This window comes from Lissotriton vulgaris, chromosome 1_1 (assembly GCF_964263255.1).
Source record: "Lissotriton vulgaris chromosome 1_1, aLisVul1.2, whole genome shotgun sequence".
In the NCBI taxonomy this organism is placed as follows: Eukaryota; Metazoa; Chordata; class Amphibia; order Caudata; family Salamandridae; genus Lissotriton; species Lissotriton vulgaris.
Genome location: NC_141685.1, coordinates 397,536,271 through 397,554,178, shown reverse-complemented (window position 1 = coordinate 397,554,178; position 17,908 = coordinate 397,536,271). Strand labels below are relative to the sequence as shown.

General features: G+C 43.2%; 1 protein-coding gene across 1 annotated transcript in view; it reads left to right on the top strand.

Annotated features, from left to right (window-relative positions):
* Window positions 1–10,646, top strand: part of GLIS1 (GLIS family zinc finger 1) — a 1,492,284-nt gene extending 1,481,638 nt beyond the window's left edge. The window contains exon 10 of the mRNA XM_086936198.1: window positions 10,081–10,646. Coding sequence (XP_086792324.1) covers window positions 10,081–10,217 — 137 coding nt within the window. The 3' untranslated portion in view covers window positions 10,218–10,646. The remainder of the gene's footprint in view (window positions 1–10,080) is intronic.
* The last annotated feature ends 7,262 nt before the right edge of the window (window positions 10,647–17,908 follow it).

Genomic DNA, 17,908 nt, shown 5'->3' with positions numbered 1-17,908 from the left:
GGTACCCAGTTGCTTGCAAATTGGTTTGATCCAAGCAAGCCTATGATGTTTATAGGCAAAACAAGCATACATAACACAAGCTGGATTTTCAGAGTGCATATTTTGAAACAGGGCATAAGGTGGGTGGATCAATAAGAGTCAGCTATATAGCAATAAACATATGAAGGGGAAGAGATCCAAATCTGAACTATATATACTTTACTATCAAATGGATCTGTAATAAAATCAAGATCGTATCCCAATCCACTGGTAGACTTAGGTTCTGTAAAAGCTATTGGCAGAGAGCCCATAGTGGCATCCTGGGCATCTTTCTAGGTTGTGCAGGTCCAATATAGCTCTTTAATTCGTTCTTTACATGGTAGACACTCAGTGGCGAGCGATTCCCAATGATCTTTCAGACCCAGAAGGTTCAGCAGTTTCTCAATAATTTTAAGTCAATTTAATTTGTGAAAACTATCCAGCTTTACTGTTTGCCAGAGGGCCTCTACATATATGAATAATTCTGCGGTGGCTCTTAGCCTCCTCGAGAATAAAATGGGTCACATTTTTATGTCCTCCCCATATCTAGTTTTAACTTGCATAATGGAGTGCTAGAGCGGATGGAAACAATGGAGGCTTAGAATATCCTCCCTACTTATAGATCTAAATCCCTAACAGATCTTATCCAATGTGTAATCTTATTTTTTAGTGCATCTTCATATACCCTTGGGGAGGTGAGTTTTGGTATGGTACAGATATAAATCTGTGTAGGTCTAGAACAGCCCCTTTGTTGCATATGGAGGCAAGCCTCTTTTTATCTCTTAGAAAACCATTATCTGGTGGACAATATATGAGCTTGCTCGCAGTAAGTAACCCCATCTTTTCTCATCCCATTCTCTGTGCTGTGCTTGTTTGTAGGCCTTCCTCATAGCAGCAGTCATTGCCAGGCGTTTAACGTAATAGCCAGAGCTAACTGTCTTCTGGCGTGTCTGCATTCCTTATTAAACCCACTGTTACGTTTTTAAGTATTTTTCCTAGTGTATGGTCTTTTGACTGTAAAATATGAGATTATATGGTCAAAAAATCCCTTAGTATATTAATATTGTTTGCTTAAAGTTACCATTATTAGCAATTATATAGCCTAAATTAAAGGTGGCACTTATTAAATTATGCTAAATAGCAATCTGGGCTTTTAACTGTATTATTCCACTTAAGTAAGAGCCTATTGTTAGTTAGCAAAATATATTTAGTTGTTCTATAATAGTGGAAATCAGTAGGACATTTACCCCAAGATTAATGACATATAAAGGCGTAGTGGACTAAGATCCGTCTCAAGCCTCTCTTTAACTGTCATGTCCCTAACTTTATAATATATTCTGTGTGACTCTCAAAGTTGAGTTTGTTAAAAGTGCAAGCCCTTCTTCTGTTTGATTTTGTTCTACCATGTTGCTTTAAGACCTGGCTACAATACAAGAACGTTCAGTTGAAATGCTACTTGGGTCCACTTTTTAGCTGGGGCTATATTGAGCTGGGGAACACCCCGCCTACCATCTTCCTCCTCCACTAAAATAAGCTCTTCATGATCCAATGGCTCAAACATGGTAGTGAACCCCCCAGCCAAAATAGCACATGATGGCTCATAAAGTGTTTGAGACTGTCCCCCACTTAACCCCTCGTACAGACGTTGTATGTGCCGGCGCTATTGCCCCTACCTTTCCTCAGCTAGATACCCAGTATGTCAGGTAAGTCAATCGCCAGGGTTTTTATTCTACAATCTAGTGAGACTCTAACCCAAATTAACAAACCTCCATAGAGACGGCCGTAGTATTAGCTTTTGCTAGATCCCAGTAGTTAGAGTAAATCGACCTGAGTGCTGGTGCTGTATACTATGTCTCCTGGAATCTGCAGATATCGAATTCCTCTATAAAATCATTCCAATCAGACAGCTCTACTTTTGATTTCAAACCCGTCACTTTCTAGGAGGCTATCGCTATCGTATCAGATTTATTATGCCTGATTGCCCAAGAAGCTATAAAGGCCCGGGTTGAGATAACCGATTAATTGTTATGTATGACTATTTCCTGAGCAGAGCTCATCAAAAGCTCAGGAGAATGTGTGTTCCTACTTCTAGGCAATGAATCAAGACACTGGTTGTTCAAATTTGGCACATGCTTACCTCCCCCCATGAGTTACCTCATGTCACTGCTATGGATGTCAAGCAGTCAATCGGGATTCCTTAAGATGGAATCTTGGGTGGGTCTGTGTGATTGCTTTGAAATGATTATCAACTTTATAGTTGCGTCCTTATGCTATTTAAATTGAATGATGGAGTTGTTGGGGAGACTTGTCCTTGTGTCAATAGCCACCAAGCAATTGGCTATTTTTTTGTCATCAAAAGTTAGCACTGTGCAATCATATCTAAGACTGCCAGCTGAGCATCTCTTATCGCTTAAATTAGCCTCCCTACGTACCGATCACAGATCATTTCCAATGTATAACCTTATTTTTTAGTGCATCTTCATCTTCATATTTCCTTGGGGAGGTGAGTTTTGGTATGCTACCTATATAAATCTGTGCAAATCTAGAACAGCCACTTTGTTGCGTATGGGGGCAAACCTCTTTTTATCTCTTAGAAAACCATTATCTGATGGACAGTATATGGACTCAGCTCTCATCAACAGCATGGGTTCCTGTCTGATTCCACTGGCAGGTAAAGCCCTAGTGTGTACCCCTGATGACCAAGAAGTCAACAGCCCACTTCTACCCCCAGTGTTTGCCCATGGCCCTAGCGACCTTGTGTTTTTGATCTTGCTCAGTGGCCTGGTGTGCACAGTGGCCCTGATTGAGAAGGTGCTCTGCGTTAGGTTATGCGCAGGATCCATCGAGGCTTCCTTGCACTTGGGTATTAAAATTAGGGGGATCCCCATCTGTCTTCTTTTTATGCTGTCCAATTCCGAATTTGTCACATCAACTTGTTCTGAAAGAAGGTGTTTAACCATATCAGTGAACACCTGTACCATGGTCCTAAGGCCTGTAATCTGCCCCGCCAGCTCCTTCCATGAATCTAAGTCGCTGATAGGTGGAGAAGGTTCTGTTGACATCTTTTGGACACCGGTTTCGGAGATAGCCTAAGAGACCCCTATGGTTACTTCTCGGTCTTCTGGAGGCAAGAAGTGCGTGAAACAAACTACGTTGGGTTCTAATGGTGGATCTAAGCAAATTAGATCTTGAGTAATAGTGGATTTTGAGTCACTTGTGTCAGGTGTCATTACTTCTGCTGTGTTTTGAGGTGCTTTCTTTTTAAACAGATTGCGTATTGTTTGTACTCCATGTTTTGATGTCTTCCTTGGTTCCCCCGGGATCCTGTTTGGCATGTTTTTATTAAGCATGAGCGAATTTTGCGGATCTCGCGTTCGCGAATTTTGCGGATTTGCGGATTCGCAATCCGCAAAATCCGCGAATTCCCGCGAATTTGCAGATTTTTTTTTTTGTGTGTTCGCCCGTGTTTCTGCCAGTTCGCGAGGGTTTTGTACACTTTCGCAAATTGCGAACTTACCTGTCGGGTCGCAAGTTTCGCGAACTTGTTGTTTCTACGTGTCCAGCCTGTTTGGGACACTCTTCTTCATCACTGCTACTCTCTGTCACCACTGCCACTCTCTGACTACTCATGCCACCCTCTGGCCCACCCATGCCACCCTCTGTTTCATCACCACACCCTCTGGTTGTCCAGTGTACATTATTTTCGGCAAAGCAAAGCACACCTTCCCTGCCTCAAGTGACCTGAATTAATTTGGGGCTGATTAATGTGTCACAGAATATTTTTTTAGCTGGCACCTGCTTCCTTAGTGCGCCCTGATTAGTGATCTTTTGCACTTGCTAAGTGCTTTCATTGTTGCAAAATTAGTTACAACACCTGCCCTGCCCCAACTGACAATAATGAATTAGGGGCTGATTAATGGATTTTAACTTCCAGCCTGGCTCCTGCTTGTCTCCCTTAGCTGTAATTCAGGACCTTTGTGGCATATGTGTAACTATTCTGAGGTTCAGAGCAGGGTCACATAATAGTTTCAACTGGCAACTGAACTCTGGAGGGGCCCCTCAGGAAGCACTACAGGAAATGGCTACTAATGATGAGCCTGAACTTTTGAACCTGGTAAGTAGTTACTTTCAGTTTTGCTAAAATCGTATTTCTGCAATTTTGCACTTATTCGCGGGGCGCGAACTCACGCGAACTCACGCGAACAGTGCGAGCAGTGCGAGCAAAATCCGCTGCTCGCGGATTTGCGGATTTTGCGGGAGATTCGCAAATCTCGCGGATTGCGGATTTCCCGAAAATCCGCAAAATCCGCGAGCGGAACGGATTTTCCGCCCATGCCTAGTTTTTATTGTCTATGATGGATTCCACCTCTTCAATCAGAAGATATAGTGAAATTCCTAAAAGAAATTCTGGCCTTGCTTGGTTTGGGGGCTCCTTGAATGAGTTCTGTAGCTTTCAGTTTCCCCATTTTAAAAAAGAGCAGGTTCCCAATAATCTACTCCAATTATTCACACATAAAACATCATAGCAACACTAGCAGCAAGAGAGATAGCAGCAAAATAGAAGTCAAAGTTAAAGCTACATGTTGTTTCTTCAGGTCACACTTCAACTCGATAGAAAGTTACTCCCAATTGTTGATAGTTATCAAGTCAACCCTAGCGCAGCAGTCTCGCAGTTGGAACAAACCCTTAGGCAACATCTCCCAGGCTAGACGGTCCTGCAGCCAGGCCCACACTTGGCAGCAGTTCTCAGTCCTCAACAGGGCCGGACTGGCCATATCGAGCACCGGGCAATCCCCCGGGTGGGGGCCGGTTTTGATCTCCTGGGGACCGTTTTTGTTACAGGGCCGTTTTTGCAGCATAGCTGCAGAATCGGCCCTGTACCAAAATCGGCCGAAAACCGGCCCCGGCAAAGAGCATGGCGGCACCAAACCCACCGGGGAAGGGGCCGGCTGAGCACTTTGCCGGGCCGATTGTGGTTCCCAGTCCGGCCCTGGTCCTCAGTGCCATAATTATCATGACTTTGCAGGCATAAGGGTCCAAGCATCAACTGATTGTTAATTTATTTGCTTCAAAAAGTTTTGTTACTGCTCAAAGATTTAGAAAGAACTTGGTTGCAATAAGGGCAGTACATCAAGAAAGGTATTTGGTCTGCTGCTATATCTCCTTTCCTATTCTTCCAGACAGTTTAGGGATTTAAAGCTAATTCCCAAAATAAGAGATAACACTACCTGATACAGAGCAGCCAAGAGGGATGGCCAAGCCCAGCCTCCTGCTGGTTCTGACGGGCTCAGACGCGAGTTTCCTTGGCCCAGGCTTTGCCCAGGTGTGGCCTGCATGCGTCAATGGCAGCTGCTACCAAACAGGGGTGGGAGGCAGGGATGAAAAAAAAATAGGACTTACCTGGGTACTGCTACTGCCTCTACACCATCCTCTACTCTTCGAACTCCCAGAAGCAGGAAGCACACAGGTTCCCATAAGCCAATCATGGCTTTCCTGTCACCAGCATGAGAACAGCATTGTTTTTGGTCTGAGCGCCGTGGTTTGGCTGTGCAATCCAGTTGGGTGAACAACATGCTAAGTGCGTATGACAGTTTGGCTAATCCAAGATGGCCGGCCAAACTGTAATGCGCACTTAGAGAGTGCCCACCACTCCCCCTATGGATAAATAAAATAATAACATTATTATCATTTGATTTTTTTTTTAACTGCTGTGAGAGCAGTGAGGCATTATAGATCTTTTGGCTTCTCCTTTTCCTCACCAGCAACATGGCCTTATGGTAGCTGGCCCCAACCACAAGAGAATTTCTTTCTGTAGTGCATCCCGCCAGGCAGGAATCTAGTACGCTCTTTATAGCGCTGTGGCCCTTGCTTCTCCTCATCAGCAAAAGGGGCTTATGGTAGCTGTAGTCTAGAGGAGCCAAAACACGAGTCTCTTCCTGCAGCGTGTCTCTAATAGAACTACATACAGTGTGGATGAGTATCTTGTGAAAGGAAAAAAATATCATCATTCAGAGTGAAGTTAGCCAATGGCTGAAATGCGCTGACCCACTGACATGTATGTGCTGCAGTGGGTGGAACTGAAATATGAATGACTCAGTAACAGAGCGAAGGAGGGAGAGGGCTGGCTGAAAGCCCAAACGTTAGTATCTTATACATGTGTAATTTTAGTAAAATCAAAAGATCTTGGATAACGCCAGACCTAAACTCACATTCCCTAGCACTACTTTGCCATGAGCTGAGGTTTGCCTTGAATGGCATTGGAAAGTAAACTGTGCAAGATATTATTCATTCAGTACCTACGCCATGTTCAGTATTTGTTTCAACAAAGAGAGCTGGTGCCTGGGATAGAGGGCTCGCACGTGAGAGCGCTGGAATGGTGTTGTAAGCCTGGCAGTATTATGTTCTGTGACTTTTGAATTTAAGCCATTGGGGGGGTACACATCCCCATTAGCAGATTTGAAATGAAGATCAGGCAGGTAGATTGTTGTAGTTGGAAAAGATCCTGAAGTTAATGATTTCAAATAAGACTCTGGGAGCAGAGCAGAGCTTGTGGCAAGACACCAACCTCAACAACAGCAGCTGATTGTTTTAAGCCCGAGCTGCAACATTACGAAATGAGTTTGCAATAACTGTGTTTGCAGGCCAATCACTTAGGCATGCTAAGTTCCTAGAATATAAAAATAAACACGGTTGGCATGGCATAAATCATAGCCTGTCACTGCGTCAAGGAGTCATAAAAGATTAGGTATTTCCCTCTTATTGCGAGCTTGTTATTGTGCCGTTCATGTGCGAGGAGCTCTCATCTCGCGGGAATGCCCGCAATGGCTGGCAAACATGTGTGCCACGAGCCGCATTAACATTCATTAAAAAAAGGGCACTTTCCTCCCAGTACACGGATGACTTACTCCATCAGGAGCCCGATGAAGCCCTGGGCGTACAAGTGCGGGGGATCCCCGTAATTTAGCAAAGATGTGAGGTGGCGCGAGGGCCTGTCTGCGTCATCCTTCACTCTGGTGATTGATGTCGGAGTTATGTGCCCACCATGCTCCGTGCACGTGCAATTTACTCATTGATTACCCGCACCGACCAAAACACTGCATTCTGAGGGTAAAAGAAAACACACACCACCCCACGATAGTGTTCACTAGAACAGACATATTTCCGGAGCCGTACGCAACCCCACGTGGTGTGCAAGTGAGCATGGCGAAGGCTTCCGCTTTCATGCCAGTGATTGTCATTCCGCTAAAGTAATGGGGGAGATCCGCGCCTGAGGGAGCCATTTGCTTGCGTGTCCCACCATTGATTTGGTGGTGACGTAGGTGCATATTTAAACCACACAGCTGTGAACCCCTTGATTATTTCAAAAGTAGAAAACTATGCACAGTACTAAATTTACTTTAGCTGATTTTGATTCTGATAAAGTGATACTTATACCACAGGGTTTCATGGCGCTTAAGAACTGCTAAAGCTAGTAGAAAGAGGGTACAGGAAAGACACTCCTTATGAGAAAGATGGGTGTTGATAGCCTCTCTGAAGAGGTTTAATTTGTCCAAAACACAATAGTAACTGATTCCGGAATTTAGAGGCAAGGAACTTAAAGGAGCTACTTCTCATGTGAGTTCCTTCTATTGAAGCCATTGGAAGCAGGAGCAGGTATGTAATGTTGAAATACGCATGCCAGGTGGGATGTTCTAGTTGTCACTTGGCGGTAGTCTTTATGCCCACCTGAAATGGACCTGTTTCCAAAAAGGGATTAATAACTGAGATCATCACCCAGAGTCCTCCGGAACATCTATTGGCTTCTTCATGGAAAACAAGGAGGGTTAATTATTCGTTCATTTGAGGTTCATTAAAAAAACTGCCATAGAGCGGGGAAAAAGTCAATTATTTTCACTGAAGAAGTGTGCCCCCTGAGTATCGAATGAACACTATTAATGGATCACTAGGACATCGAGGCCTGAATAACGAAAATAAAATATACACAGGTAAATCAGTCTAGATTTTTGATACTTAACTCCACATATATGTACCTACGCGGTACATTCATCTTCAAGGCATGTAAATGTGGATTTGGAATAGTAAATCTATACTTCCCAATATGCACTTACCTTTCGATATTTTGGCCCTCGATATTCTGTCTTCAATATTAGTATGCCACAATATTGTTGATGTCCATATTCAGTACAAGAGTCCACTGAAGATTCACAGATTGTGTGTGATTCACATGAACTTTTCCTGCAAAGGCTGTTTATTATCTCGCGCTTTGACAATTTTCGCCAAAATGTAACATGTGAATTTAGTGTGACTGTGGTTCATCGGTCATTCAACGGTACCGCTAGGTCTCTACTTTTTTCCTGAATCCAGGTTATTTTCATTTCAGAGGGCATGATAGAGGTGGAGAATTGGTGATAGGCTATTGCTCAGAGCCAGGGCCGTCTCAACAGCATTATAGGCCCCCAGGCAAAGCAGTCCACTGGGCCCTGCTGACACAACCACTTGCAGGAATAAAAATGTTTAATTGAAAATTTGTGTTAAATTATGGTCTCCATAAGGCCCCTATGCTCTTGGGGCCCCCGGGCAACTGCCCAGCGTGCCCATGCGTTTTTTTAGAAATGCTGACTCCTGAGCAAGCCTGACTGAATTTGTGGCCTACGTCCATTCAATACAGATTGATCGGTTCCCGATCAGCTCATAAATTGAAAAGTATAACAGGGTCTCAAGTAATATCTAACCCTGATTGCTGAAAAGTTGTAGGCTTTTAAGCCACTTCATACTGGTCTGTATTCTAGCACTAATAATCACTTTCAACATTGTTGAAGGGTCATTCATCTGTAATTTTTAAAAACAGTCCTGAAGATGTTCCAGTGGATGCAAACAGTGATAGACTAAAACATCGAGAACCACATTATTTTCATTGATCATTGTATCAAGGGCAAAGTTGTTTGAATAAGTTAGCCATATTGCCTTATAATTGTGTGTGAAAAGGTGTCCACAATTGTAACAAAGAAGGATACATACAATTGTGACTTCTGGTTACTTTGTGTTTTGTATGATTGTGTACCCTTTTTAAATTATGAACTTTGATTAAAATAAAATAAAAACATTTGTATATATACACCAGTGTGACAAATTGTTCTTTGATTTGTTCATATGTAAATAAGTGGAATTTGTTTTTGAAAATTTGAAGTGCAAACTACTTTGATGGAACTTGCCAACATTGAATGCAATAAGTATACAAATATCTGATTAAATGAATCCCTTGTTGGCTCATTTACCTGCCAACATGCGTTAAGACGGCACTGCTCAGAGCAAGGTTTGAAGCGGTGTGTAAGCTGCCATTGTGGAGCTAGGCAGACTCACATTTTTTAGGACTATTTCTGAGATATATGGCCAACATTCATTTCTAGATGAAGGAGAACATTTCTTCAGAAAAGTGGGGAGAGGAGAGCTGGCCATTGGGCAAACTTCGATCTATATTTACTGTGGGTTGTATGGATTCTTGCATTCACCTGTCTAATTTTGCATTGTACCTGAAAGGCGGCTTTGTAATGGTACACAGATCGAAACCATGCTTTACTGAGGCTTCGTGCCACGCGTGCACCCACACATTTCATTGGTAAATTACCCCCAAAGGCTAGAACTGAGCAGAATCATGGAGTGGAAAAACACAAACATTGGCAGACAACAAATAGAATGCAGTGACAGGCAACAGCTGGGTTTCCACTCTCTGTGGGCATCACTGTGTGACTGCAGTTCAAATGATTACTGTATAGTGCTCATAAACAGCTCATAGTATTGGAGTAATGCTTTTAGGAATGTGCTATATTTCATGCATGCACAAGGACAGCAGCCAGCCAACATAGCTCCAACATAGAGAACGGTACGACTTTTGTACGTAGATGTAAACCATTCTTGCAAGCTGCTCAGGCATGAGATTGCAACTAGAAGTCGAGATTTGGTCAGTTTAGGATGAACCATTCTCAGATAGTCAATATAGCTGATTTACAATATGTTGAAGCAAAGCCAATATACATTAATATCAAAATGTTTTTCTACTTACAGGCTATGGCATCATTTCCGAAGCACAATGTGTATCTGAAGACGGAGTCACAAATGCAACAGAAGAAAACGGATTTTTCCAAAATGGCGCCTTCGACCATTGTTTGACCCACATCCCTTCCATTTACAATGATACCTAAAATTTGTATAATTGTTCTTTTTTGTTAAAAATCTGACTGTATTCAGCACATATTACAGTGATGCAAAGTACATATACTGTCCACTGTGTGTTCCCATATGAATTCCTACAAAAACAAGCACCTCACATTTACCGATAATGTTTTATACGCAACTCTATATAAGGGAAATATTGGAATTTTTAACTTTGCTTTGGCACTTTGAATCTGATGCTTTAAGTGTATTAAACTTCTAAGAAGCCTTCTTGTATATGTTCAAAAGATAAATTGTAAATGTAACTTATATGAAAGAAACCTCTAAAGATCTTTTCCTGCCTGAAAAATATGCTTTATATTTGAGAATGTCTACATGTACAATCAACTGTTTTTACCTGTACTGCACTTGACGTTTTATATCATTATTTTTTGATGTTCGTTTTGTTATTTTATATCGCTGACCTCATGTATATAAATGTACAGAACTCTTCTCTATTTTATCAGTTGTTTTTTGTATTTCCAATTTTGCAAGAAAATATTAAAAACTGGAAAGAAATAAGTGAATATTCAGTATACTTAAATGCCTTGTTTTCAGTGGTCAAAACAAAGAGATGCATTTTACAAGTTGTCATACATAAATATTCGATCCTTGTTACAGTACATTAAGAAACTCATTTGAAGGACCATACAACTCCCATTTAGGGGGCAAACAGGAATTTGTGCCCCAAGTTGGATTCCGGCTCGGAGGGCCATTGTGCACCATAGGGTGAGGTTTTTACCCTGATTACTTTTTCAGCTGAAATTTGTCTATAGTCATTTCAGCAAGCAAATACGACAGATTTTAGGTTACTCCACTTGGTTGGGATAAAGTTGCACATTATTGTCCACTGGGAAGACCACAATTCTTAATAATGCACAAATTGTGGCTCCGGCTAATTTATGCACCCCACAGTATTGCACCCTAACGGTGTACACTCACTATTCGAAAGTAGAGTTCGAGCTAGAGTCAGGAACACTGGAATTAGCTGGCATGGGAGGACCAAAATATGCGGCAGGGTTGACTGAATTATGCACCAGGAAAAGGCATAATAAGTGACGTAATGTGGCACAGTCTGTGATATTGTTAGTTCATTGCTTTGTTATTTTTTCACATGTTAACATTGTCCGGGCAAAGTTTACACCTCAATAGTATAATGTTTACTCCCAAAAACACCAATAATCAACTGACAAGTGACCAGTCAACCTTTACAGAAGAGCTTGCACTGTGCAGCAACATATGCAGGTAATTGTTGACCTATTTGAGCTGATTATGCAATAGATGATGGGTTATGTGGCAAATGTGGCAACTTCATAATTATGTGTAAAAGGCCACAACCACAGAAGTGCATAATTCCAATGGTCATGTAAGTTGAGAGGTTTTAAAAGTTAATTTAGGGCTTTATTAGATTCTGAAGACAGAGGATCACGAAAACTGGCTTAGTGTCTAAATTGGTACAATTGGGACCAGAAAATTTCAGTAGTCACCTAAGTGTCCCCAAATTGGGTACCCTAGGCAAATGATTTTCTATCTCAATGCCACCTTTTTACATAATAAGCAGGTTTTCGAAACAATATGATCTAAATTTTAATTGTTAGAAGGTGAAGATAACGCCACCCTCCCCAATTTAAAAGTAATAGATGGTATGCTTATTGACCCATTCCCTAGTCATGCCGCTTATGTTTGTAGCCCACTCTTTTTATTCAACCTCTTGAGCATATCCCTTTAGAAGAAAGGGCCCTCACTCGCCCACCCTACATTTTAGTGTCTGAAATGTGCTCGATCAATACTTTTTTGTGGTACAACCCACACCCCTCACAACATCCTTTTTGAGATTTGAAAGCCTAGTATTGTTATAGTTATTTCCAGATGAGGGGGAAAAATTCAGTCCCATAAAGATTCTTTTATTAGATCTCTGTCTGAAAAACTTCTTTAATGTCATCCTGAAGCTACCAACTGTCAGGTGATGCTTGGCTCAATTTTGTTACTTTGAAAAATGTAACTCAAAGGAAAAAGCAGAGGCTAATTAAAGTAATGATGCATCTGTAAGAAATGGAATTAATATTTGGGGTAGATTGAAGTCCACCACAATTAATAAAGACACTATTCAATTTCAATTCAAAAACTTTATTCGATCATTGATTAATAATCATAAAAGTGCATACATAAGTAAAAACAAGAGGAAACAGCAACATTTAAATTAAACACATATCAAAAAAGCATGCTATTCCTCAAGCATATCGATTTTAAAATAAATACAGCAGTAAAAAAGCAGATGTCCTGTGAATCAAGTCCAAATAAAAGCCCCATAGCCGATACAATAAAGACACTAACCTGTTAGGTCCAGTCAAAGGTTTCAGTAATTTGTACCCGAGCTTAATTGATATCACAGAGCAGACAGGCTCAACTAAAATAAAATATGTAAAACATTTAGAAGTATTAAAACTGTAAAAAAAAAAAAAACGCAATAAAAATTCCACTCCAATTTGTTGTGTCCTTGTAACAACACAGGAGGTCCTCCAACTTATCCTTGAAGTCCACTTCTTTGTCCTGGATACAAATGGGAATAGGTACAGCCCTTGGGTCTTATTACAGGCCTCAAACAGCAGGTACGGTTATTTTTCTGTTCTTCCACAGGTCCAGAAAGTGTTCTGAGGATGGTGCCTAGGATTAGGGGTGGGCAGAGCTCGCGGAGTTGCACAAGTGGTATTTTCAAACACAGAATGTAAAAATCAACCTTACTAAAAGATGCATTTTAACATTCTGAGTTTAGGCTTACAAAACCCTTTTTCCTACCTTGTTCCCAGGGGTAGTTAGGCTCATAATATGTTATAAGCAAACTCCCCATTCAGTCCTATGGGAACGGATAGCCTTGCAATAGTGACAAACAAAATTGGCAGTATGTCACTATCAGGACATGCCCCACACACTAGGGTATGTCTTACCTTTCACATACACTGCAGCCTGCCTTCAGGGGTACCTTGAACCTACCATAGGGGTGACCAACATGGGAAGGTTAGGGCCTGGCAAGTGGGTGCACTTGCCAAGTCGACATGGCAGTACTAGACTGCCCACAGGCACTGCAATGGCAGGCTGGAGTTACATTTACAGGCTGCTTATGTAGGTGGCACAATGCGTGCTGCAAGCCTACTACCAGCATTTGATTTACAGGCCCTGGGCACACACAGTTCACTGTACAATGGAACTGACTAGTAAATCAAATAGGCCAATCATGGAAACACCAATCCATAACAATAATTTACAAAGGGAGCACATGCACTTTGGCAAAGAACAGTAGTGCCAAAGTGCCCAAAGCATCTAGACCAGCAAAATGGAGTCCAACACACAGCTAAACACAGGAGGTCAAGACGGAAAATAGAGGGGAGAATCAGGATGCCAAGTCTAACAGAAGGAATCTAGTGGTGTGCAGCGCAGGGGCCTAGGAAGGGGGGTGCGGTGGGTGCGGGCGCCCCCGGGTGTCATCACTTAGGGGACAAAATAGCAAAAATATGTGTTTTAAAAACATATTTTTGCCATTTTGTCACCCTTCTCAGTGATAACACTTGTCACGCCCGGCTTGACAAAATTGCAAAATCATGTATTTTAAACACATATTATTGCCATTTTGTCAAGCCGGGGGTGACAAGAAATTTTCCGCACCGGGTACCACCTCACCTTGCTACGCCATGGTGCAGCGGCCGAGCCTTACGGGTCTCTGAAGGGTAGGAATTAGCCTCCCTGGTACAAGAGAAATCCAAATTACAGGCACATATGATGTAACTCTCGTTGTGCAAGCTGGTTTCTAGCAGGGGCAGCAGAGAGATTAGCAGCTGCAAGTCAAGCTGATTAGATGCAGTTCAGCCTCGCCCTACGGCATTGCCAGGCCCATGAGTGCAGTGGCGGGTGTCAAGTTGATCTCTGCCCGCGAACACGGAGCAGATCGCCACAGAACTGAAGGCGGACATGGGGTGAGTGTGGGCTCCTAGAGGCGGCAGAGAGGCTGAGGTTGAGGACACCTCCTGAGGTAGGAACTTGAAGCCCAGCACCACAATACCCTGCTCCTGGGAAATCCCGAGCTACAAGCTTCAATGGTGTTCATAGTTCTTCCCAGGGAAGCACAGTCGCAGGACGTTCTGGTGATGGGAGTCTTAGTATGAGAGTTCCTGACCTGTGTCTTAAGTTTTCAGATATTTAAGATGGGATTCTTGTAGGAGATCTGTGGGTTGGGATGGGCAGGAGGGAGCCAGTGCTAGGCCTGTTGGAAATTGTTCTGTTGGGATGACCTGAGATAGTAAGTTCAAATAGAGTAGTCCATGGAGATCGTATGCTAGCAGTTTTCAATGTTGGAAGAACATCGGCTGGGAACACCCTACAAGCGGAGTGAGGAGTGCCAAAAACTCAGTGAACTCTGCCGACGGAGCGCAGTTTACAGCCTTCCACCACCTAGGATGCCACATTTATGAATGGCACCAGGTAGAGGGTCGGTTCGATACCTGGCTCTTACCTGGCCAATGGGGTAAAAGTTCCCATGGGCAACCATATCCTCTTTTGCAGCATTTCCTTTTTGCCCTACTGCAAACAATCTTTCTCATATATCCCCAAAATCCAAGACACGCCTCTCTTCTTGCGTGGAACCTCTGTGCCCACCCAGAGGTGTGGCCACAACAATGAACTGTCCCCTCTCTGTGGTCACTCAAAAACTTTTATGGGGAAAGCTTTCTTCCCACTGAAGTTTATGCCAGCTTGACTAGCAGTACAAATGCTGCGGCCTTTCCTGGTGTTGCTTTATATTTACTTGAGATATGACAGGCCCCTTTTAAATTAATTAAGACTTTTACCCTCTGCACGACCTGGGCAGCAAGGCCTCTGTGAAGGATCTCTCAGCACGACCTGGGCAGAAAGGACACGTCACTGGAGACGTCGGTAATCCTGTGAAATAAAGTATGGTCAACGATCTACTATGAGCTCTATGATAACTCAAACCTTCCCACGCATAGTCATTAAACATATAATCTGAATATCTACCTGTTTGGTTCCCCTCTTCCACTTGTACAACAAATGAAACCAGAAATTCACATGGAACGCTGCATAAACAGAACAGAGAGAAAGTTACTAAAAGCTCTTGGCAAGGTAGTATAATGAGGTGATGTAAATAATGCTTACAGCAGGGATGGTGTGTCGCAAAGTAATTATAGCCCAAAACAATACAGACTATCTCATAGGAATCAGACTTCAACAAGCATTTACAATGCAATGGTTTCGCCTTTGGAAAAGTTAGAGCTATTGGCATTGTAAATGACAAAATTTGTATTTATGTGTTGGTTTTGAAAACAGATAAATAAATGGCATTGTCATTTACATTGCCATTAGCTTAATCTCTTGCAAATCCGAAACCTATTGTACCCTACGGACGACAGCAGACAGCAATTACTACCACACACACACACCCAGAGCCACACACACACACAACCAGAGCCAGCCACACACACCCAGAGCCAGCCACACACACACACACACACCCAGAGCCACACACACACACACAGAGCCACACACACACCCAGAGCCACACCCAGAGCCACACATACCCAGAGTCACACACACACCCAGAGCCATACACACACACACCCAGAGCCACACACACACACACACCCAGAGCCACACACACACACACCCAGAGCCACACACACACACACCCAGAGCCACAAACACCCACCCAGAGCCACACACACCCACCCAGAGCCACACACACACTCAGGAGAGCAAGCACAGCGAGGGGGCAGGGAAGCAAGCACAGCGAGGGGGCAGGGAACTAAAAGTAAAATACTAAAAATAAAATATTCCATGTCGCAATTAAAGTTACCATCAGCCAGTCACTGGTTAATGACTGTAAAAACATCATCATCACCTATGTACCGAAGGGAGGAGTAAAGAACCTCAGGATGCCCTTCAGTGTAAAAGTCTTCATTGGCTTAGGGTGCAGGTGGGCCTTACTTTTGTTTGAGCAAATGATGTGAACAGGCCCTGTCCCGTCCTGATGCTCTGTTCAGGACGGGGATGATCAATAAAATGATAATAAATTACCATGTTATTTTTCATCTCTGGGGGTTTGGGGATAATTTAAGTGTGGCAACACTCCTCTGCTACAACAGAGGAACTGTCCCTGCGTTCTGCACCAATAGAACTTATACTGACGAGGGCCCTGGCACTTATTTTACAAATTAAGCACTGGTCGCCTAGCTATGTAGCTATGTAGCAAGGCTTTGAATACCGGTGGGAAAGAAGATGCATCGACTGTCAGTCCTGCCCACAGACCTCAGGGCAGTGACTAACCAAGGAAGGTAGATAATGACCAGAGTCAGCAGGTAGGTATAAACTGAAAATACACAAGTACCTCTAAAGAAGTTGGTACAGGGTTTCCCCACCCAGGTGCTGGATGAGTGTAGGGAGTGTTCCTCAACTTCAGGCTCAGAACTTGGGTTGATTAATAGGAAAGAACATGGACTGAGGTGGGCACTTGCATGTGAGAGCTGGGAGCAATACTAACAGCCCAATATACAATACATCCCAAACTATCTGCTTAGAACAACAGAAGCACTATTAACTACCAGTTATAAACAAACACCATTTTCTTTACTATGCTGATGAAATACCTTGTAGCAGTCACAACAGGTCCAGTGTACTCATGCTCACCATACAGTGTATTCCTGCTGGAGTACCCAGGCCTGGTGGTATACTGGTGGGACCACTTCGAAAGAGATGGTGTCTTGGAAGGAGAGACCCAGATACTGGTAATACCTAGATAGAACAGCCTACACAGAGGGTTGCTGGAGATTCTGACACAGCCCAGTGAGAGATGGCATACCGTGGTGGTAGTAGAGAAAAGCAGGATTGAGGATGCAACAAGTCAGAAAGAGAGGGCTGCGTTAGGATTCTGGCAGAATGCTAATGGCAAAGACAAGGCAGCACAACATTCAGAAAGAGTGGCATCTCTCCGTACAAGGCCCTGGGACAAATACAACACTTTTGAGAGTCTCTGCGGTCTGCGAATCCCTTTGAGGCTGGATGACCTTTCCACGCACAGCAGCTGAAGCAGCCAAGATTTCCTGGGTAGTAAATACAATGGCAGAAGCTGGATGGAGAAACTTGCTGACTATTGTCATCCCATCTAGAGGGAGTGCATTGAGTCGTTTGACCGCAACAAGGTGTCCAGTATTCCACATGCACTCTTCAGTATTCCAGACTGCCAGGAGTTCGTACTCAAGGCCTACAGTGAAACAACACACATCCCCTGTTTGCCTAATGCACAGGAATGAAGACATCGAGCCCTTAGCTGCAGGGGCTGGTGTACTTTCCATTTCCCACACCAACATAGTTGGACAAAACCTGATATGGGAGATGTTAAGCAGCATTTTCTTGGATTTGTTGGAGGTCATCGTGATACAGGGAAAGAATCATATGCACCCAGAGGCTTGCCTTTGCTTTCAAAACACTAGGTCCTGGCCATCCACAAGAACATGCATGCAATCCAATCCGGGGGGAGGAGGGGTACCCCGACAGCCACTAGGGAGGTACCTAAGCACCACAACAAACTAAAATACGACTGTTTCCCTAGACGGTATACAAAAGCACTCTTGTTGCCAGTAAACAAGGTCGCACCATCACCTGGGCACATGGGTCAGCC